We start from the raw sequence: 24631 nt of genomic DNA, 5'->3' as shown, positions 1-24631 counted from the left end.
TGTTAAAAGATTCTTTTCCAGACGCAGAGCCAAGAGACCAGGTCATGGTACTTCTCACTACACAGGGACCTGAGAAATTGTTTTGCACAAGGTACTTAGAGATGGTCCACACAGCATCATTTCTAAATGGTAGAGGATAAAGTTGGGGCCACCAGAAGCCACAAAAACCCAAATTGCAAAAGCACACTTGGACTTACTCATTACAAATGCGTTCTTTGGCTTCTCAGAGGAGCCACTTGAAGGTCAACTCCACTTAAAATCCTTGGTTCAGAAGCAGCTTGTTGCTTTATGACCCAAGTCTATTAAAATTCTTAGAGTCTCTGATGATGAAAATTCCAGCCAATTTTTTTCTCTTCATGGGGTGAGGGGGCAAAAACCAACACGAGTCTATTTGAAATCGTTTTATGAATTTTAATCATAGCAAATGTGTTTTAACAGTAGTCATAAAATCAACATTACCACATATACAAAGGACAAGACACCAGATTGGCATACAAAAATACCATATATTAAAATCGGGTTCATTGGAAAAACTCAGGACTTGCTAAGACACCACCTACAACAGAAAGAGCAAGCAAGAATGCTTCTAAGACATTCAGATTTATAAACAGAAGCTTGATACCCCCCTAACGAAGTCAATATTTGGCAACATTTGGACAATATTTTCTACACAGTCCAGCAGCTCATTTATATGTAGGGCTATTTGGCCCTTTAAAAGAAAAGATTCTAAAATAAATAATCCACATAATTGTAAATGAAACATGTCAAGGACTTAAGTTAACAGCCTCTGAGCAGCATTAATCTAGCCATTTGACTGGAGTACTAGTTATCAAGAGGGCCAGGGAACCCACCAGTGGAGCCATCCGAATGGCAGGGACCCTGTGCAGCAGCTGCATGGCGTGTGATGGGAGTTTGTAACCACCCCAAGCTGAAACCAGCCTCCCCACCTGCATCTGCCAAGGGAGCAAAACAGGAACAAGTGGTGGAATAAAAAATATAATAAATGACCACAACCTGGATAGAAACTGAAATATTCTGAATGAGTCTTCCCAATAGTCTTAACCTACTCAAGTCCGGATATATCCACAGGCACAGGCGTTGCATTCCATGGTTAAGAGGATGTCATTAGAGTTTGTCTGCAATGACTCAGCAACCAGCTGCAGAGCAGGTTCTGAAATTGTCTTGTGTGCTGACACCCAATAGGGCCTCCTTGGACCCTCTCATCAGCTGACCATATTCCCTGTTTGTCTTCAGTTTAAACATCCTGAATTGAATTTGGTGGGCCATACTGGAATGACAAATTGTGCTTGGCCAAGTTATTCCCAGTTGTCCTGGGTTTCTTTCTTCAGCTGGTTTCTGCCACGATTGACCTTCATCTTCTATCTACTTTGTTCAGGAGTCATCATCTCATTATGGATTTCCCTCCCTTTATGCAAGTGTTTTCTCACTCTCTGGGGATACCTTCCTATCTGTTGCTATAGACCCAATGCCACATCTCCACCTCTACCATACAGGACCTACCTAAGAGCTGGGTTTTCTCTCAGCCAGGAAAATCCAACCAGGAATTTTCTGAAGCACAGGGTAAGACACCAACTATTGTGTCCTCCCACTTTTTAAATAGGGATGACCTAAATATCTCAACTTGTTCCCCTTTAAGGGGCATCTGCCTCATCTATTTCCTCCTCCTTACAGCCCATGCTCCTTCACAACCATCACATCCAACCATCTACCTCTGGATTCTCAAAAAGCAAATGTCAAATTAAAAACTGAGCTTCCCTTTGGAAAACTCTTGCTAGAATAATCCAATTAACATATCCCAGGGAGACCACAGAAGACTTTCACATGGGCTACTAGCCCTACATCCCATGGAGATGAATTTAGAGCAGTGTTCTAGAAGAACAGGGACAGCCATAAGAGAACATCCCCCAGAAAAACAAAGAAAATACATGCTGTTGCAGACTTCAAGAGACCCCTCAGTTCTTTGCCCCAAATATTACTGATTGTCTCTAAAAAGATCATAATATGAATAGTATCAAAAACCGTAGACTAGAATAATAAAGTCCAGCTAATGAGATGAGTGTTTTCAAGCACCACTACATCATGAGTGAGATTGTATATAGTGGGGTACCCCAGGCAGTGAACCCTGAAAAAAAAATCGTTGGCCCGACTGTGCAAGGAAACTTGTGCAGAAAAATCAGAGCCATTATTGCAAGAGTTCAAGAATAATGGTGCTCTACCCTCGACCACTTGAGCAGAGCCAAAAAATAAGCCATTTGGAAGACAGAAATTAAATGCCCCACCCACTAATGTTCTTTAATGATCAATGGCTTTCCAACAAAATGTATATGGTAGAACCCACCCCTTCATATATTTGAAAAGTCTCAAGAGCTTAGTTATATAGACACTCCCAAAGATAGTTGGCTTGACAAAATGGATGCAGCCTATAACATTTGTTGAGAAATTAACATCTAAATTCACCATTATATAACCCACATTGGAAAACATTTTACTTGATCTTTTTAGCTTCAGTTATAGCTAAATCGTGTGTCTACATATATATTTATATCTATATGTATAGATATAGATATATATCTATATACAGTGAATCAATTGTGTCAGGAAAATCAATGGCTTGAATTTCCACTTATTTTTTTAGAAGACTTTCATGTTTAACAAAATTCAGCAACTTGTCATCACTTGTGAAATAGACTACCACTTTCAAAACAGTTGCTGAATTATCTTGACTCATTCTTCTTTGGAGTTTCTCTTTCAGTACGCATTACTTTGTGGGCAATGTTTTACTGAGAATGGTGGAAATGGTAAGGAACAACTTCTCCTTCTAGGTCAAGGATGACAGATTGACTGACTGATGACACTTGTGTGAAAACAAAATGCTGACTAGTTGACAGCATAATTTCTAAGAGAAGATAGTAATTCAAACCATTGGCATATCACTCCTCTCATACCAATAACCCTTAGACCTCTAATTTCCTCATAAGTCTAAAGAAAAACTATCATTGGGCAAAAAAAATTTTAATCATTTTTAAGGATGAACTAAAGAGTCCTGCCCATTGATGAGTTCTCTATTAAAAAAAAAAAAAAATCAACCCAATTCTGCTAAATTGAAGCAAATGCTTTTGGTTCACAGTATTTTTAGACAATGAAAAGCAGACTAACCAATTTAGACACAGCATAGCTTTTCAAATAAAACTATGAGAACTCTATAAAACCAAATCTAGACTGGAATAAATACTGTACTATCAGGAAGAGTCTGATCTTTCTATGAAAATATATCTCAAATTCAATTTTCTGCTTCCCTTTATTCACTTAAAAAGCAATTTTAGTAACTTTAATAACCTTCAAGGCTTTAAATTCCATGGACAATTTTTTTTAATGTAAAACAAAGTGTCTTTGTGCAAGGCTTCAAATCTTCGATTCTTTCAGTGATAACTAAAAAAAACAAACAGGACGAAAACAATGTCAAACCTCACTCTAAAAATAGTACCTATGTTTTTGTCTGGCATCTGAAAAATGATGCCCACCTATGCCCACCTCAAATACAATGACGAGCTGTCAGACTTCAAGGGCAAACCAAAACACTCCCCGTGAACACTGCAAAACCTGCTTGCTCTTTTATTTCATACCTTACTAATGCAATGATGGCGTTTGGGTAAGACCCTGAAAGTGAAAAAGGATTTCATTAGGCTTTTTTTTTTTTTTCCTGTAACATTTACTTTTTGGTCACAAGACCCTAAACACAATTTTACAGTACAGGTCATGCAAGTCAAACGTTTTAGAGCTACTGTCTAACTATTTTTGGACAATAGATTCACATGCAGCTAATGATCCCAGAAAAGGGGGCTTTATCAAGCACTCTTTAAGCTTCACTGATTATTCCTTGGCCCAGAGTATCTAAGTAATAACCCTGAAGAGCAATTGATGCATTTTTACTGTCATACTTGAGATCATATATTTTTGAAGCCAACTGCATGTTACTAAACCACAAACTCTCTTCTTCGCCTTACTCTGTTTACTCCATTAATATTTTGATGCTAGATTCCATTGCACAACCCTCCAGAAGTGCACTGTCCAATATAATAGCCACTAGCCACATGTGAGTGGCATCTATTTAAATAACTTTAAATTAAATAAAATACAAAATCCAGTTCCTCACTCAGACTAATCCCATTTCAGTTGCCCAGCACCCAATGTGGCTACTGTATTGGACAGCATAAGTTACAGAACATTTCCATCATCACAGAAAGTTCTATTGAACAGCATCAATCTAGAAGATCCCAAGGTTGCACCAGCACACGGTTTTAACCTTCAAGGGACCCACTCAAGTCATGTGCAAGATTAAACTTAATTATATTCCTAAAGGAAATGCCTTATAGCTTTCTGATTGTAAAGTATGACTGGAACTGAGAACCCATTTGCACAACCCATTTTCACAACTTATGCCCCAGGTCATTATACAAAAATGTTCCAAAGACAATGCTTTTTGACAGCATACTTGGCTCTACTTAGCATATTTGGCATTCTCTTGCTTATGTCAAGATCATTAATAAAGATGAAAATTCATGCTTCTTATAGTTTACTATTTACACAACACTCACTGTCCTTTATAGCTCAAGTGGGAGGGGGGGGGACCAATGTTTTGCAATTAAAAAAACTCAGATCACATGGTTCTCTTTAACTATCTATACTCATCCCTAAATCAACCCTCCTTTCATTTCCCAGAGAGGTAGATGCTAACTAAAGTGAATATATAAATCTACAAAAACAAAAAACTTAATAGTTGAGTTAGTAAAGGGTATTGATCCTCCCTGAAAAAGATCATAGACCAACAGAGAGGTCGACAGGTCTAGGAAGGAGGAAACTGCAGTACAAAGTTCTGGTCCCCCTTTTGCTGCAGAATGACAAACGGGCTCGCACCTCTGGGGGCCCCAGCAGACTCAACTACAAAATGAAGCCACCAGAGGTTGCTTTCAGCTCTTTCTGTGCTTTCAGTTGTGAGTTTTTTCATTGATGTGCAACTGTGAATTCTGGCTGATTGTGTCACTGGACTTGAGTCACATGGGGTAGATGAGTTGTTAGTATCATGGGTAAAGGCCAAAGAGGCCAGAGCAATGGGATGCCAAAAATATAAACATCATTAAGCCTATAAAAATCCTACCTGGCAGGCTGAGACATCACATAGATATGTGCACGCACAGGATTGCACACCCTGATAAGCAGGTACACAAATAAATAATTGCAGGCAGAATCCACATAAACAATTGTTCTTACGTCAGTAAGACTCACACGAAAAATTCTGATTTTGGTTGTTATTGTACCTTAAAATGTAACGTCAAGAATCTATCATAGAGCCGATTAATTTTGCACTGCTTAATTGCAGCTCTAGCACAGGGTTGTTTTTAAGTAAAAGGTACATGGACATTTGTACTCTACAGCTTTGCACTAAGAAACACAGGGCACTGTATCATCACGTGTGTTAGTGTCTATATATAACCTACAGACCATGTAGAATTCTATCACACACTACACTCCAGGGCTGGTCATTTCATACCGGACATAAACATATGTAGACATCATTCACAAAATTAATTTGAAAATGGCATGACTTAATACTGCAAGGGTAAAGTCCATTTGAAGTGTCGAATTCTTAATGTAACATTTCTGTGGGGGTTTTTTTCCAAGAGGAACAGAAATTAGGTCAGACATGCATCACGGCAGCCTGGGAGAGTTTGAGAAATTGAAACTAACCCAACAGTATATTAGGTTACATAATAGAGGATAGCATTCAGCTAATGGGATACCTAAATTATTAATACCAAATAAATCCTAGATTATTTGTTGTATAATGCCCAATAGCTTACACAATAAAATGGCATTTTAACCTAATTTCTAGTTTGAGCTTTCAAATACATTTCTTACAGGTCTAATGACAAATTTGAAAGATTTGAAAAACCCATGTTCATATTTTTATATCAAATCCTCATGTCAATGAACAGGGTTAGCTTGGGATTCTATTCATTATATTGTCATTTTATCTCATTAATTCCATCACTTTAATGTGCATATTTTGTGCTGCTTGAAGGTAACAGTTAGCATAGAAGTAAATTAAATTATCTGAGTCTTAAGGGCTTTTTCTAGCCTTACTTTTTGGAGCCAGTCACTGCTTATTTTTCTGTCCCTTATTTTCAGGGATTCAGTGGAACATAAACAGACATATTTATGAGCAGAGACCTTGGCACATACCACTTGCTTCATGAATTCCGTTAAGAGAAACTAGAAGGGAACTGTAAAGCTCACAGCTATGTCTGAACGCACACACATTCAGGGATAGAAATATATCATTTAAGACCAGCAGATCTTTCTTCATGAGCATCTGCAGGCCATTACACATTTAAAAACGTCTGAGAATTTATGATGAACTGGTCCACTTAAACTGGGAATGTGAGTTGCTACTTCACCTTGCCATTTTTCTCAATGAAAACATATTTTGAAATACAAGAGATAGTCTCACTTATACCAACAAGAGGAAACTGGAATTCAAAATGAGTTAACTCTCATGGAACAATCTCTTTCAAAAAATAATCATGGACTGTCTTAAAATGCCAGTGCAAGTTTGTTACTGTTTACCAACACTCATGGCTGTTACAATACATCAAAACTGGGAGAAAAGACAGAATCTTCTGTTCCTCTCCCTTAGTGCCTTACAGAATACAGGACTTGAATACACAGAAGAGGAGCAAGTTTGGAAGTGACGTGTCTGTGACACCTCACTGGGTGGGTACCGGTGCCCTTGAGGTGGCCATCATTTTAGACCCCGGACTCATTCATGCCCACAAAGTCTTACTCCCAGGATTCTTCTGAAAAGATTCAAAACCTGAGGTAAATCAAATTACACCCACACACACACACACACACACGCACACAAATACACAATATTTACATTTAAAATTCTTATTTTGTGAGATGGCTTGAGAAAAATTGGCATGTAGGTTTCCTGTGGGATTAGGCATTTCTCATTATTACTCAGTTTATTGCTCCCCTGTTGGGCTTTCAGTTTAATAAACACATAGCGAGCTCTAATTACAAGGGAAGAAAAATGGAGGTACGTGACAAAACACAACACACTGGAAACCCTTGTTCAAATATCCTCCTGAAAAAACAACTGTCCACTTCACTTATTTTAATTTGGGTGCCATTCAAAAAGTATAAAAGGCCTTAGCCACTAAATGAAGACTGGGTTTCATTTTTTTAAAAAGGAAAGAAACCAGCACTGCATGTCATCACTGAATTTTTACATGGATTCTCAGATTTAATTCTACTTGTATACATAGCATCTTTGTTTTAATCTACCACATTTAGAGAAGATCACATTGTATGCACTTCCACAGTTTAACATCTAAGTAGAATAGGTCTATCTGGCAACATGATTTTGAGAAATCATCAATTACAGTCCATTTAATACATGATTATGAGGATGCATGCGATCGTCTTGGAAGCTGTTGCCACCAATAATCAGAGCGCTCTGCCTGGTGTCTTGCTGAGACCTCACATTCTGCCCTTCGTGTCTGTCGTGGGTTAATCAAGTGGCAGCCCAGAGGCCAGCACTCGGCACCCAATGATCAGCGTGGCCCCCCATCTCCTCACCGCGATCCATCACCAACACCTGCTCAACCCCTAGTTGGCACCCACAAGAGACTTCCGCGCGGCCCTCTTCAGCCACAGGATATCACAGTGAAGCGCTTAGAAATGCAGGACATGTTGTGGAGCACGATGCCGAGAAGGAAGACCAGGACGCAGGCCACCAAGATCACAGTGCACACCCCGGACCACGTGGAGCTTTTCGCCACGCCCCGCCTGTCTGGCTCCTCCTCCACCGCCTCGGGCGGAGCCCCGCCCTGCAGAGGCTGCTGCTCTGCCGGGATGGTCACCACGGTGACGGCCTTCTGCTGGCTCCCGGGCAGCAGACGGCAGCCCATGTCTCCGGGCAGCAGCGCTCGCTCCTTGGAGATGGGCAGGGGCAGCATGTAGCACCCATTGCTCGGAAGTTTGATGAACACTGGGGTGTGCTCGGAGGCGTGCGGGATGGCGATGACGGCAAGGACCTCGGGGTCGTCCGGGAGCTGGGACACGGAGAAGCCCGGGGGCAGCTTGGTGATGCCCCGGCACCAGGGGCACCTCACGTCCTTCTGGCTCGTCCTCATCTGCTGAAGGCACACCGAGCAGCACGTGTGTTTGCAATCCAGCAACTTGGGCCTTCGCCGGGGGCTGTAGTAATTGAAGCAGATCTGACATTCCAGCAAAGACTCTTGGGAGAGCGTCTCCATGGTGGACTGCCGGCAGGAAGGCCAAGGCCGAGGGGAAGGAGATTGTTCTCAGAGCCCACCACTCCGCCAGCTTCTTTCTTCCAGTCTTTCCAAAGTCGCCGGGGGGTCGGGGAGTTCACAGGCATCTAGCATACTCAGGCGTGTTCATTTCTGAAGGAGACAAAAAATGCAAACCAACTTAATTACCTCAAACAAGTTGAGATGGATTTATACAACTGCTCAAAAGTCTTCACACCAGGTCAAAAGGGTAGAGTTTCCCACTTGTGAGACTGCAGGAGTCCCGTAACGCCCAGTGGGCAGTGACGAATTGTCTCCGCGAATACTTTGCTTATTTCTGAAGAAACAAGTATCTCTATGGGGTATACAGAGGGAGTCTGCTGTTCTTCTGGATTGTTCTTCTAAATACACTGCAGAAGTTCTCTCGTTTCCAATAAGTTTGTAGCATTTCCTAAAAGTAAATTTCTTTCCTTAGATCCTCTGACCTTCTTTTTCTGACTCTATTTATCTTCCTGTAAGTATTCACTGCCAGATATAGGCAACTTTACAAATCCAGGTATTTCACGTAACTAGCTCGCTCACTTGATGTGGGTTAGGACTGTTCCTCTCCCACAGGTAATTAAAATGCTGCCACCAAAGAAGCATCCAAATTATGTGTCTGTGGATGGAGCCATGATGACACTGGAAAGAACTATTCAACCACTATTGCAGAAATAATTGTCAGTCCTAGAACCCCACCTACACCCAGAAGCAGGAGCTAATAACACAGAAAACCTCCTTCACATTTTTCTTAAAAAGTGAACCTACTTTTTCTTTCCAATTTCCTTTGTGAAATTAAAAATGCACCCCTCCCCAATGATTACGATTTGTTAAAATCAAAATTAAACATGCAGAAAAAGTTTAAAGCCAAAAATAATCACTGATAAAAATTAATGTTGACAATCAAAAGAGAAACATTTTAAAATATTTTAGCTGTAGTAAGAGCACTTAAATTACTGAAAGTAAAAATATAGTAACATAGCATTCAGAAAGCTCATATTATTAACATAATCAACTACTCATCTATCCACTAATTCAAGAAATAGTTATGGAATAGTTGAAATTTGCTAACCGTAGAACTTAAATGTTCTCACCAAAAAAAAAAAAAAGATAAATATGTGAGATGGTGGACATGTTAATCAACTAGATGGGGGAATCCTTTCACAATGTAGACACATTTCAAATTACCGCGATGTCAACTTTAAATGTCTTACAATTTAATATGCCAATTATACCTCAGTAAAGCTGAAAAAGGAAATAAAAATAAAAAAGAAATATCTACTGAGTATCTGTTATGCACAAAGCTAGCCATGGTAGGATATTAAGATGAATCAGACCCAAATACTACTCTTAAGCAATTTAAAGTTAGGCAAAAATGAACTAGTGAACATATTTTCTTTTCCATTCATTTATTCATTCAAATTCTCATTGAATATTTACCATGTGTCAAGCATTATGATATCTATTTTTGTCCCTTGTAACAAAGACCTTGTCACCACTCATAAGAAACTCCCAGCCTGGAGGTACTTAAATAGTTATGCGAGTAAATAGTTATAATAGAAATACAGTGGTGCATGTCTTACTGGAGCTGGAGGAATAAAGGACGGCTCAGTGAAGAATCTGGATTAGGGAGAGGATTCAGACATGTAAAATCAGGGACAGGTTATTTTCAAGTTCAGAAATCAGCATGAGCAAAGGAAAAGGGGTGAGCAACTACAGAATTATTTTTATACTCTAGCTGTGACATCGGCTAGAAGATTTTTTTTAATCCAAGAGTAACTTATAGATGCCACCTCTAAGAGTTTTACAGTTTTAGCTTGTAAGTTTAGGTCTTTGATACAGATGCCTTCTAAAGAAACAGAATTCTCACAGAACTGGCAAGCACCCTCCCACAGGCCCAGTCAGGGAGAGCAGGGCTCACAGGAAGGGGAGAGGTGATCAGACCCAGGCACGGGCCACAGACCACAGACCACAGACCACAGACCGTGGACAGCCTCGAGTGCCAAGGATGTGGGACTTTCTAGTGAGCAATGGGAAAACATCAGAAAGGTTAAGAATATGAGAATGATTCATCAGGTAGCTATATTCAGGATAGACTGGAAAGACCTGCTGGGAAGCTATTATAATATGAGACAAGAGATAATGAGTAGCTGAAGTCAATAGTGTTGATGAGAATGAAGAGCTGAAAAGTGCTGACAGGTCCTACAGGGGTCAAGTGGGATCTGGCCACATGTGACAATGAGGCTGTAAGGGGGAAGAAGTCCAAGGTCAAGTCTTGAGGGGAGGCTGGTATTATTAAGAGAAATAGGGATGGCAAAGAAAAAGATGATGAGTTCTGTTTGGGCCGTATTCCATTTGAGGGGCTAGGAAGATAAAAGAAATCAGTTATTCAGGAAGATGTTAAAGAGTCAAAAGAAAGCTGAACATATGGATCTGATACTGCAGAGCAGCCGCAGGGACTATGGCGCACCGTGATCGCGCAGTGGTTAGTACTCTGCGCTGTGATACTGCAGAGCAAAGTCAGAACCAGATCTCAGAGATCTCGGTGGCATCTCCAGAGCACAGATATCAACCAGAGACAGACAAGGCAGAGCAGAGAGACACCCTTAGGGAGCACTTATCGTTAAGCCTGGCTAAAAGGAAGAATAGGGGCAGACATCAGCGGAAACCCAGGAACCCCTCCCAGCACATAACCCAGATGAAAGAGTTCCAGGCAGCAAAGGGCCATGAGCAGTGAGCGCTCTTGAGGTGTGGCGACCAGGAGGTCACTAGCATTTTGGGGGTGTGGTTTCAGCAGGGGACCAGGGGTATGATGGAGACTGGCGGGATACTGGCGTGTGAGGAGCAGAGTTCCCTGTGATGCAGTGATGTCAGGCGATAGGATGATAGCTTAGAGGGAAGAGCATCAAGGAACAGTTCTTTTTCTTTTCAGAGTAGAGAAATTTGAGAAAAGAGGGGCAGAACAAGCAAGTTAGGGGGCTCACAGCCAGATGGTCTGGTCTATGCTGTTCAATACGGTGTCTGCTAGCCACAGGTCCAAGCAGAGGGTAGTGTTTGATGCTCAGAAAGGAAAACGCATATGGACACTGAGGTGGGGAATGTGGAACGGAAGCAGAAATCCCCAAAGTCTCAGCAATGAGGGTGGAATTCTTCTAATTTTATACCCAAGGTACTGAATTTATTTTTTCTTAGAAAATAAAAACCGAACGCAGGGTTTGCTGGTGAATCTTAACCAATGCTCTTATCTATCCTCACTGTTAAAGCCCGCTGACAGAGAGCAGGCCATAATATTATAAATCATAGGAAGATGTGAATGTTAAAGGGAGGGTGGGGGGCAGAGATTGATCATAATGAACTAGGGTGGCAGAAATAACAAAATTGGGGAGGGGGGCTTCCCTGGTGGCGCAGTGGTTGAGAATCTGCCTGCTAATGCAGGGGACACGGGTTCGAGCCCTGGTCTGGGAAGATCCCACATGCCACGGAGCAGCTGGGCCCGTGAGCCACAATTGCTGAGCCTGCGCGTCTGGAGCCTGTGCCCCGCGACGGGAGGGGCCGCGATAGAGAAAGGCCCGCGCACCGCGATGAAGAGTGGCCCCCGCTTGCCGCAACTGGAGAAAGCCCTCGCACGAACCGAAGACCCAACACAGCCAAAAATAAATAAATAAATAAATAAATAAATAAGAAAATCCTTAAAAAAAAAAAAAAAAAATTGGGGAGGGGTATACAATAGCCAAGACATGAAAGCAACCTAAATGCCCATTGACAGATGAATGGATAAAGAAGACGTGGTATATATATACAGTGGGATATTACTCGGCCATAAAAAAGAATGAAATAATGCTATTTGCAGCAACACAGATGGACCTAGAGATTATCATTACTAAGCGAAGTAACTCAGACAGATTAAGACAAATAAAATATGATATCACTTATACGTGGAATCTAAAAACATGATACAAATGAACTTATTTACAAAACAGAAACAGACTCACAGACATAGAAAACAAACTTATGGTTACCAAAGGGGAAAAAGATGGGGAGGGATAAATTAGGAGTTTGGGATTAGCAGACACAAACTACTATATATAAAATAAACAAGGAACTACTATATAGCACAGGGAACTAGACTCAATACCTTGTAATAAAGTATAATGGAAAAGAATCTGCAAAAGAAAAAAATATATATATACATATATATGTATATATATCTGAATCACTTTGATGTACACCTGAAACTAACACAACACTGTAAATCAACTATACTTCAACTAAAAAAACATTGGGGAGGGGTACAAAAAAAAAGCACAGATTCCTGCCATTTTATGAATTTGGAGAAAGCTGTCCTTAACAATGGCACTCAGGGCAACCACCTTCTAGGTAAAGAGAGCTGGGAACAAAAAAATACTTTGTGACACCAATATAGAAACAGTGACCACCAGTTCCTTTCTTACCCTTCTCTACTTCCACATTAGTTACCTTCCTTCCATAGAAAAATGTGGGAAACAGCTTAGCAGAGTGGGAAGAATAGGGGCTTTGGCTTCAAAGAATCTTGGGTCAAATCCCTGTTTTGTCACCACCAGCGGTGCCACTGGAACAAGTCCTAAAGCTTCTAGAGCCTGCTTCCTCACTGGCTAATGAGGGGTGATAGAGTTTGTGGCTGAAGGTCAAGTGTGTTCAGGCACTGCCAGGTAGTAAAGGGCTCAGGGAGCCCTGGAGCTAATCCCTCCTTCCTTCTGACTTGGACTCCACAGGGTGCCGGGTGTGGTCTACCCAGAGGCACTTCCTGGCTCTCAAAGTATGGCCGTGTGCAACAACTTGGGCGGAGGAAGGCGAGCACTCCTCTTGGCCCTGCCCCCCAAGACCTGCCACACCATCATTTTTCAACAAAACCAACATGCAATTGTATTCATGAATTTATGTTCCAAGTAATGTTCACTTAATTGGTGTTGAGTTCCTTTAAAATTAGATTATACAACTCAATTTTCAACTCTATCCAAGTAAGTGTAGGCCTTACAACACAGAGGCAGAAGGGGAAACAGTTCCTATCTTCTGTGCTCAGCCACTCAAGTCATTTTGACAGCACGGCAGCTCTCTGATTTATACACTGATTCTGCCCATACTGAATTCCAGTTTATTTCCTGTAGCATAATTAGTAATGATGATGACTATTTAGGTAAAGAGAAGACAATTTATGAGGCTCTGGACCAAAGGTAATGATGAATCTTCTTTCTCCCTTTCATCATAAACTCAAAAGATATGAGTCAACTACAGGAGAAACAAGGTCCACGTAAGCTAAAAAAGAAACTCGGAGTTCCTAGTCAAACACAGGATACACAAGCACACACTGGCAGCTGCTTTAGAGACCTGTCTTTGGAGTTAGTTTTCTTACAGGAGCAAGACATGATGCTCAAAGTAAATACTCAAATTCAAAACAAAAGAGTATTTTGGTAGAACACATAAGAACAGGTGTAAACTGAAATATATTGGAACGATTTTTAACAGTTTATTTTGAAAGAACCTAAAGTAAAAATTAAGAAAAAAACACACAAAAAAACCAGACTACAAAAAGAGGAATAGCAGCTAAGGGAGGACATTCTCAAACTAACTGTGGCTTACGATCTAGAATTTATGTTCAAACGTATCTTCATAAAACAGTAGTTTCAGGAATTCCCTGGTGGTTCAGAGGTTAGGGCTCCAAGCTTCCACTGCAGGGGGCATGGGTTCAATCCCTGGTAGGGGAACTAAGATCCCCGCATGCTGCACAGCACAGCCAAAAAAAAAAGACAATATATATTACCTTAATTAAAAATTACTCTAAAATAAAAAAAAACAGTAGTTTCATAAATAATGTCAACTGTACAATATACAAATTAAAGGCCTTGAATGATCACTGAACTCAATACTAATGCACACCCTGGTTTTAAAATAGTTAAAAAAACTGAGATTTGTATAAATGGAGGAAGGTGTGACTTGGAGGGAAAATGCCAAAACCAGAGGGGTGTGTATATTGTAATTGTTGTTTAGGGGCAATGGACATTTGTTGCTTTACCACATCGATATATTTTCATAAAATAAAATTTCTTCTTTTTAAAAAACTGTATAATTTTAAGCACTTTTACTAAAGGTGTGGGTGTGATAAAGTGCTCCCATGAATTTAGTGGGTGGTAAAAAAGCAAAGGTCTCCAACACTGAATTTTTATAGTTCCAGTTGCTTTTAGAAGTCTCGGCATATGAGGCTAGAAAAGCTGATGAAATATATCCAGTCGTCCCTTGGTATCTGCGGGGGCTTGGTTCCAGAATCCCCTCTCGAATACCAAAATCCAAGGTTGCTCAAGCCCCTTATTTAAAATGGCCTAGGACAGCTGGCCCTCTGTATCCTGGGATATGAAATTCTCGAATATGAAACCCGCCGACTATAATGCAGGTAGTTTTACTCTGTTCATACTATAAAGACTCTTCATACGTTCTGATTTAGATCCGCGTCTGTGACATCAACTATGAAGCCTCTCCCCACTTGTGACACGAACTGATATTAATTACATGTGGCTGACCTTGAATCATTCCATTTAATGGTCTACACAACGATCTTAAATTCAACAGTTGTGTTGAGAAAAATCTCTAAGTCAGAGACTAAACTAGTCACTATACTGCTCTTCTCATTCTCTTAAAATAGCATGTCTTGGGCTTCCCTGGTGGCGCAGTGGTTGAGAATCTGCCTGCTAATGCAGGGGACACGGGTTCGAGCCCTGGTCTGGGAAGATCCCACATGCCACGGAGCGGCTGGGCCCGTGAGCCACAATTGCTGAGCCTGCGCGTCTGGAGCCTGTGCCCCGCGACGGGAGAGGCCGCGATAGAGAAAGGCCCGCGCACCGCGATGAAGAGCGGTCCCCGCACCGCGATGAAGAGTGGCCCCCGCTTGCCGCAACTGGAGAAAGCCCTCGCACGAACCGAAGACCCAACACAGCCAAAAATAAATAAATAAATAAATAAATAAGAAAATCCTTTAAAAAAAAAAAAAAAAAAAAAAATAGCATGTCTTTCTGATGCAGGTCACTTACTTAATTTTTCAAGAAAATGTAAATATTTGAATTGAGATTGAAGAAATTAATTACAATTCCATTTAGTCTGGCATTTCAGCTGGCAAGACCGTTTAGTTATATTGGATCTTGACAAACACTCCAATTAATGGCAAGAATAGGAATGGCTGGCAGTGACAAGATGTGTAGCTGACTTTTGGTCCTCTGGTAGCAGAGAGCAACCCTTTCAGGACACAGTTGCCTAATACGTGTAAAGTCCAATTGGTATAACTACACTCTGTTTTCATGGAGAAGGCAGTGGATTCCAGGACTGACAAATCTCAAGTGAGAATTCTATGGGCCCGAGCTTTAATAGTTGCCCTGTTTTCTCCTATGAGCATCATGGTTTGTGTATTTGAAGATGCAAAAATTCTGGAAAGTGAGAATGGTTACTTAAAAGTCTTGAGTGACCAAGGGGGACGGGGCAAAGGACGGTGACGGTGTTGGAGGCCGACTGGCCCCGGTAGCAGACGCAGGCAGGGTAGAGAGAGAGGTCATTGGTTAAATGGGCAAAGAGCAGCAGACCAGAATGCCATGGTCAGCCTGGGGACTTGCCACACAAAGGGCTAGCCTTGCCAGCACTGCCCAATGGGACAACCACGAGCCCGATGGACCTGGACACAGAGTAGGGGCCATATCTCTGCACGTGCCAATCCTTTCGCTGCAAAAATGCAACTAACCAAGCAGCTGAAACCGAACCACAGTTTCCAGAGATGTATTTACATAGGAGCATTTCATTTAAGTCAAGGTAGGGAAAAGATGAATGCATTTGACCTATCCACAGCTTGGTGATGAATATTTAAAATCAAAGTATATTGGAACCAAGACATTTTTAGGAATTAAAGCCAAATTTCATTATTGCCACGACTGATAATAACCACTGGTTTTTGTTGGTTTGCTCGTTTTAGTATCTATCAGATAATCATTACTATTAGGAATCAGGAGGTAAGGATTTTAGCTCTAATTCTGCCTATAAGTAGTTGGGTTACCTTAGGCAAATCACCTCACCATGAGCTGCAGTGTCCTCACCTCCAAGGACACTGGACTAGATGATCCCCTAGAGTCCCTTCTAGTAACAATAGTTCTATGACCTAAATAACTGCTAACCACACTCCTGGGTTTTCAACAACATGACAGAGCTGTCAGGCTGTTTGTTCTATAGTCATTACATCTGACAGATCATTTATACATATTAACTGTCAATGATCTCATGCAGGTTTACGTGAGAGAGTGGGCATCTAAAATAAATGGGAAGCATCTTACATATTAGAAGTTTCTTCCTTTAGGCCTTAGGTTTAATGAAGGAGTCTAAAGAGAGCTAACACCCTAAAAGAAACAGCCACAACCTCGATTTGCAGCAACTATCAAAGGAATAACTATTTATGTTTAATCAATAACCCTCTCAGCTCAAGCAAGATATTCCCATTATCCAAACTTGCTACTACGTGAAGGTGGTTCCAACTGTCCCTTGAGCAGAAGCCTGCATAACTGTCTGGCTCATAGAGAGGCCAAGATTAATGCTGGAATCAATCAGACACACAGCTTCACCTTCACTTGCTCTGATCACCCAATGACGGCAAAGAGAAAAGTTGCAGATGGTCATAAAGGTAGAGAAGAGATATAAAGGACCGTCAGGGGATCCCCAGACTCCCTGGAGAGAGGGGATGATAAAAGATGCCATCAGACAGACAGGCACAGCAAAGGGGAAAAGATCAATTACCCCAACTCTCAGAATTCTGAGTAGAGCTGAAGGAACTGACAAGCCAGGCACATAAGTAAAGTAAAGGAATGGAAAACAAACAAAAATCCTAAGTCTTCCCAATGGCTGGACACCTACTAAGATAAAATATGTAGTAGGAGGTAAACAAATATCTACTGGGAATCCACCAAGTGCCAAGCATTACTCAAGGCACTGGGGTCACCATGGCAACAAGAGTCTCTGCCCTCAAGGACCCTGACTGTGCAACCTGATCTGTGGAAAGAGAAGCAAAGGCGAGGGGAAGGGTAGACAAAGCACTGAAAGGGAGACTCTTCTTCAAGTGATCATATGAATTCAATTGATCATGCATAGGGCTTAGACAGAACCACTAAGCAGAAAACTATCATTGCCTGTTAGAGCCAGAAAGGATATTGGAACCCAAGGAGCCTAAGCTGGCCCACTGTTCTTTCCACTTCAGAGACATTGGAGAGCAAGAAGAGTCAGAGGGAAGGACACCGAAATTTCCTTTATTTGATTAAGCATTCCATCTGACCCATGTCAGCATCATCCCAGACAGCAAGGTGGCTCTGAGCTCACAAGTCTCAAGAGATGCAGGAGTTTAAGATGGTATCGCAAGGCAGCGATACCTTGCGATATCTAAAGACAGCCCAATGCCAGGGAAGCACATTAAATCATCACTGGGTGGGGGGGATGTTTGAGGGCCAAGCTTGTGAGTTAAGGACTGAGGGGCTGTCCGAGTAGGCAAGTGCTCTGGGGAGCACAGGCCTCTCTCTGTGGAGGGTCCCCTTTGCCCCTGCTCTTCACGTGCAGGGGACAGAGAACCTCCGAAGGCCCCTGACAAACTTCCTAGGTAAATATTTGCATTTTCATAATATGAACCACACACACGTGCATCCCCACTCCTATTTCTTACCCAACCACAAATTCCACAAATTCCAACCACTGAAATCTTAAGGCAATTTGTTTTTTAATGTTTTCCCATTATATTTCATCTACTTCAGGGACCCACAGCCTTCCTCTGTAAAGGGGCAGATGATAAATCTTTTAGGCTTTTAGGCTTTTCGGGTCATGCAGGCTCTTCCGCAAAAACTCAACTCTGCCACCAAAGTGTGAAAGCAGTCAGGTCACACGTCAAGGAGCAGCAGAGGCTATGTTCCAATAAAACTGCCTTTATAGAAACAGGCCACAGATGGGATCTGGCCAATAGGACATCATTTGCTGACCTCAGATCTACATCATTTCTCATCATCTCTGTCCTTAATCCCAGAAATTCAGTGTATTACTCCAGAGATATCCATCCTCAAATCATCTTATTGCTCTAAAATGAGTTATCTTAACTGAGTTTTCTGTCAAGCTAGAGAATGCAAAATATTTTCATAGTTATTTGGGAAGACATTAAGGGAATATCAGCTTTACAGATGCATTGTCTTTTTGAATGACTATTCCCAGACAACAGGAGGAAAGAGAGTTGAACAAAGAACATTAACAATGACAAACATTTGCTTGTCTCACCAACAGCAAGTACCATTAGTGAGAACATACAGATAGGGTTCCAAACTTTCTTCACACTTAAAAATATGGATCCACTGCTTCAACAAAATAAGCAATGATTCTAGAAGTCATTATGACAGCACCAGATTGAAGACAAGCCTTCATCTGATGGAATGTCACAAAGACACCATGACAATGCCTCCTGATGGTCTGAACTTTGGATACAATTCTTGTGTTCATCTGCATAGTCATTCAGTAGCTCAACAAATTTAGATTTGGCCAAGTGAATCTCAGCCCTATACAGAAGCATCTTCTGATGGTTCACCTTTACCAAGAAGGGACAATGGGTACATTTCCCAAACATGTGGAGCATTCCTTCAAAGTGCCACAGAACGTGGATGATTTACAATGAGAACTTCATTAATTTGAGGCATCTTAAGGCTGGAAGGGCAGGAAAGTCTTGGCTCAATTTTTTAAAAACCACCTAATTGCTAAGACTCACCTACTTTCACACATTAAAAAAAATTTATATATATATATATATATATATATATATTTCTTTTTTAAATTAATTTTTAGGAGTATAGTTCCTTTACAATGTTGTGTTCGTTTCTGCTGTACAACAAAGTGAATCAGCTATATGTATACATATATCCCCTCTTTTTTGGATTTCCTTATTTCTTAAGAGTTCTTCAGGTTACCTGGAGAATATTCTACATTAAACATTTGAAAAAAGGATGGCACATTAAAAACCTGGTGGGTTTTATAGCTATCACTTCAAATAAGCCTATTCAAAAGGCATTCATGAGATTATTTTCTTTGAGCAGAGAGTGTTCATTGCTTCAACCTCCCTACCTACCCTCAATATCGATGATTCATCGCACGAGTTAAGCCTCAAATTGAAGCTGCAAAGAATTCCTAAAGGCATCGGTACTAAAATTAAGCGCCATGCGGAGTCAGCTGTCAGTCTGCTCATTACCTCTGCTTTTTCTTACTTCCGGCTGCAGTAACTCAATGAGGGTTGATTTTCCATTTAGGCAAGGTAAGAAGAAAAGAAAAAACGTACACCCTCCCAAATTAGATATTGAACAGTGCTGCAACCAAAGGCCATCAATCATTAACTCATCTTTCCTAACCAAACAATAAATCCAAAAGATTTTTCCTCTTGCTTTCTTATATTTTTAAGTCAACTTTGAGGTAAAGTTTATCAATAATAAAATACACATATTTTAAGGGTACAGTTCAATGAGTTTTGACAAATGTGTGCAGCTGTGTAACCGCTGTGCCCATCAAGCTATTTCCACCACCAAAGGTCCCTTTTGCACCTCATCCAGTCCATCCTTCCTACCTCCACCCCAGACCCCCGTCCCTCGCAGCCGCTGCTCTGCTCTCTATCTTTGAATTCGTTTGTGTAATTAAAACCCTACCTGTGGGCTTTGACTTAGGGGAAAATAGCAATACTCCGAGGTTCCTTTCAGATGTCCCAGGACCATGACATTTGTATATAAGGTGTTTATTCAACTTCACAGAGAAAACCCTAGAGTAGCAAATACTACTACAAATGCATTCATTCAAATATGTATTAAGAGGCACTGTTCTAGGTTTGAAGGATCGAAAGAGAAAAAGATGGGGCCCATCACTGCAAAGACAACCATGCTCACATAACTACAGCACAAGTGTGATTTGGGCTTAATGCAGGGGGTGGGCAGGGGATCCAACAGAAATGGAAAAAGGAGCACCTCTATCTGTCTGGGGAAGCCAGGAAAGATTTTTTTCAGAAAAAGACGGCATTTCAACTCCAAGGTAAGGACACAGCATATGCAAAAGCACAGAGTTCTAGATGTGACAGAATGAGGGGTGGTTAAGAACAGGGCCCAGAGGCCAGAGCCGCCAGCAAGTGACTCCAGTATCTCTGTAAAAGGTGATAATAACAGCACCTACCTCACAGGTTGTTCGGACTGAAATACATTAACACACGGAGAGCACTTAGAAGAGTGCCTGGCATCCAGTTGGCTCTTCCAGGTACGATCGCCATCTCAGGCAGCAGGAAGAAGACTGGGTCCCACGCAGGGTGGTGGGGTTGGAGCAGTGCTAACTAGTCAACCGATGAAGCACAGTCCTCCCCCCAGGCTCTGAGCTCAATGGAGAAGCAGATGACGAAGCAGGCGGGGGCTAAAACATGAGCTCGGCCGCATGGCTCTAAAGCAAGACTGGAGGAAACAGCCGGGCCCCAAAGCCCAAAGGCACTTCTTCCTCCTTCCCCTTCTGATCCTAACGATCAAAGCAGCTGTCCCCGCAGGCTGGAAAAGGCCAGGTCACTAGGTGGCAGCAGGTGCAGCGAGCAACACAAGCCCCCAAGGAGGGTGAACAGGTCTGAGGGATGGGAGAGGGAGGAGAGGCGGAGGAAGGGGGAAGGGTGGGGTGGGGGGAGCACAGGCCAAGCAGGGCCCTGTCTCCTCCTCCTTCCCGCTCTCAGCAAGGGGCTTGGAGGAAGGCCGAGGCCCCCAGGAGAAGGCAGAAGTGGGAGTTCTTATTTTGTAGGAAGAGGTGGGATTCCAAGGAATGGAACAAGGGCCCCTCCCTTCCTGTTACACAGAGCCTGGATTTTATCTGGGAGGTGATAGGGCTCGTGAAGACTTCACAGGAGAGAGGCATCCCAATCACAACTGCATTATCATTATTATTTTGAATCATTTTAAAGAATATAATTCAGTGGCATTAAGTACATACATAATGTAGTGGAACCATCACCACTGTCTATTTCCAGAACTTGTTCATCATCCCAAACAGAAACTCTATATCCATTAAACAATAACTCCCCATCATCCCCTCCCCTGAGCCCCTGGTGGCCTCTAGTCTGCATTTTGTCCCAAGGAACTACCTATCTAGGTACATCGTGTAAGTGGAATCATGTAACACTTGTCCTTTTGGGTCTGGCCTATTTCATTATGCATGTGTGCCAAGGTCTGTCCATGTTAAAGCAGGTATCAGAATTTATCCCTTTTTTATGGCTGAGTAATATTCCACTGTGCGTTATTTTTAACAGCTCCCCTGGCAGCAGAGTGGGGATGAATTGGCAGGGGTTCAGCTGAAAGGGAAGGATGGGCAAGGCTGGAATGAAGACCATGAGGATGGAGGAAAAGGGAAGAGAAAATGAAGAGGACTTGGAGATAGGATGGAAGTAGAGAGAGAGGGGAGACCAAGGGAGGAATGAGGGAAAGATCCCCAGTCTCCGGTTCAGACCACTGGATGGAGGTAGCATTTTTGAGGAGAGTGGTTCTAATGAAAAGCAGCGAGGGGTCTGGAGGTTACAGAGATGGCCTGATACTCTCTGCGTCTTGAAATTTTCTAACTACTGAAGTCCTGACTTCCATGTGAAACTTAGACAACTATTGGGAAACTAGCTTTACTGCATACTTTTATTTATATGAAGTTATATTTCACCTAGCCAATTATTAGACAACAAAGAAATAGGTATTTTCATTAATAGGCCCTCTAGAAAAAATGAAGGTGGGGGAAGAGAACTATGAATCACAAATGTTTAAGTTTCTAGAGATTAAACCTTAGCAGTGTTCCCATTCTTCGCACCTCTGAAAAGCTACAGTAAAATACTTGTAAGGGGTTGTGCAGGGCCAGAGTGATTATTATCAGATCATCACATTGTCAAATAAGGACTGTCTCTGGGCCCACAGCCATTTCTTGCCTCGTAAATTCCTTTCTCAATCAACACCGGGCTGTGATTATAGAATCAACGCAGGGAAATGCTAGATTCACCACCTCTCCCTTGGCTACTTATTCATCGGAGCGCCTTCCTCCTCTGTAAACAGACACATCTTTAGATGGTTCATGGCAGGCACTCCTTTATTAAATGACACCACATTAAAGTGTACACTTACTCTCTTTTTATCTCAACTAAAATAATTCAACTTTCCAAGGAGCCCCAAATTGAAATGTGAGGTTATGGATTATCCAAATCTTTATATCCAAGACCGTGCACAAAGCATTTAAACTGGCTGCACAGAAAAAAATTAAGCAATTTAGGACACAATGTTCCCCCTACTCTCACCAAGTACCCTCAAAGCAAAAAACACTGTAAAAATACAGGCTCTATGTCAGATAAAAAAAAAAAAGATTCATTTTATTTAAAAACTTTACATGTAAATGACTTCTGTTAAAAGAAAAAAAAAAAAGCTTTCTTGTTTAATATTAAAGCTTAAAGGTCCCATCATCAAATAAGGAACAATTTACTTCCAAAACATTTTTTTAAATTATGTAACCTTTTTAGAATATTAATACATATTCTAAATATAGCCATGTGTGTGTGGGGGTATATATGTGTCATGATCTGTTAGTATATTTTTATATATAGGCCACATAAGATCCAATTCATTTTTTTGAAAATAACAGAGACGGACAATTCTTACATCTTAAACTGGTTTTGTTATAGAATTATTGCAATTTTATCTCAATCACATCAAATACATTCAATTTTAGGGGAAGTAAAATATTTAGTTTTTTAATAAATTTATTTATTTTTATTTATTTTTGGCTGCATTGGGTCTTTGTTGCTGTGCCCAAGCTTTCTCTAGTTGCGGCGAGCGGGGGCTACTCTTCATTGCGGTGTGCAGGCTTCTCATTGCGGTGGCTTCTCTTGTTGCGGAGCATGGGCTCTAGGTGCGCGGGCTTCAGTAGTTGTGGCTCATGCACTCAGTAGTTGTGGCACATGGGCTTAGTTGCTCTGCAGCATGTGGGATCTTCCCGGACCAGGGCTCGAACCCATGTCCCCTGCACTGGCAGGTGGATTCTTAACCACTGTGCCACCAGGGAATCCCGAAGTAAAATATTTAAGTCATATTTTTAAACAATTGATAGTCAGAATATCTGAATTAATCAGTAATGACCAACACTTAACAATAATTTCTACCAAAGCCTTTTGCAATATCCTTTTGATATTTTTTTTGGTTGGAATAAAGTCATCCTAAAGTATTTTGGATTTGAATAAGTAGGGAAGTTGGTATTGTTATTCACAATATGTGGATATTTTATTTTTTTTAGTACACATGTATAGACACATTACCTAACTAAAACTACTTAAAACATAAAAATATGTATCTTTATAGTACAGAATACTTATTTTCCAAAGCTAGCAGTTCAGTTAAATAAAATAATTGATAAGTCTTACTTGGTGAAAACTGCTATCCCAATTCAGTAAGGCAAATACATTTCCCAAATAGCCATGTACTGCCCTGTTAACTTAAGTCTATTTAATCTACCAATAACTTACTGAGTTTCAGCTTTCATTTCATTTGTGAAAAAATTTCTCAATAACTCATCTTTCTTAGAATAGTCATAAATTGTATCTAAAAACAGGAAGTTAATATTTTTTACATTACCCAAACTCTATCTTTGAGTTTAAAACAGTCTGATTTAACAAGCATTCATTTTTAAAGTATTGATAGAAAACAAATTAAAATAGAGTCAGGTCAGCAAATAAAACTGATAGGACTTTAGAAGCCACCCTTATATGGAGCCCACCTATACTAGGTCATGCTAACCAAGCATGTGTTTTCAATCACCAAATGCTAATTTTCTATGTCTCACATTGCTGAGCTTTTGTCAGTCTGTTCTTATTTTATGAGTACCTTTAATAACATGGTTAATCTATGTCTTCTTAATTCAAGATATTTTAGCAGAAGAAATGGTAAATCATATTTCAAATCTCTATGCCAGTTATACTATGGCAGCGAGCTTCCTTGTTCCTGGTTCTACGTTTCTACTAAACTCAATGACTCTTACCAACAGAGAAAATAGCTGTTTCCTTGCTTTATGCATATCATGACACTTTTCATAGAGACATAATAATAGTAGAAATAAAACAACAAATACAGATTTAAATGAAAATGGATGTCTCATCAGCCATTAGCCGATGTAGGTCACAGGAATCAGATTACGTTGGTTTATTGAGA

General features: G+C 41.0%; 1 protein-coding gene across 5 annotated transcripts in view; it reads right to left on the bottom strand.

Moving 5' to 3' along the window:
- Positions 1–397: 397 nt before the first annotated feature.
- The window catches only part of RNF152 (ring finger protein 152), an 80709-nt gene continuing 56475 nt past the window's right edge, over positions 398–24631 (bottom strand). For all 5 annotated transcript variants that reach the window (XM_057526908.1, XM_057526904.1, XM_057526905.1 and 2 more), the window contains one exon: positions 398–8492. In XM_057526908.1, coding sequence (XP_057382891.1) covers positions 7731–8342 — 612 coding nt within the window. In that variant the 5' untranslated portion in view covers positions 8343–8492 and the 3' untranslated portion in view covers positions 398–7730. The remainder of the gene's footprint in view (positions 8493–24631) is intronic.

Source organism: Balaenoptera acutorostrata, chromosome 13 (genome assembly GCF_949987535.1).
Source record: "Balaenoptera acutorostrata chromosome 13, mBalAcu1.1, whole genome shotgun sequence".
NCBI classification, from domain to species: Eukaryota; Metazoa; Chordata; class Mammalia; order Artiodactyla; family Balaenopteridae; genus Balaenoptera; species Balaenoptera acutorostrata.
This window is presented reverse-complemented; position numbering and strand designations above follow the sequence as displayed.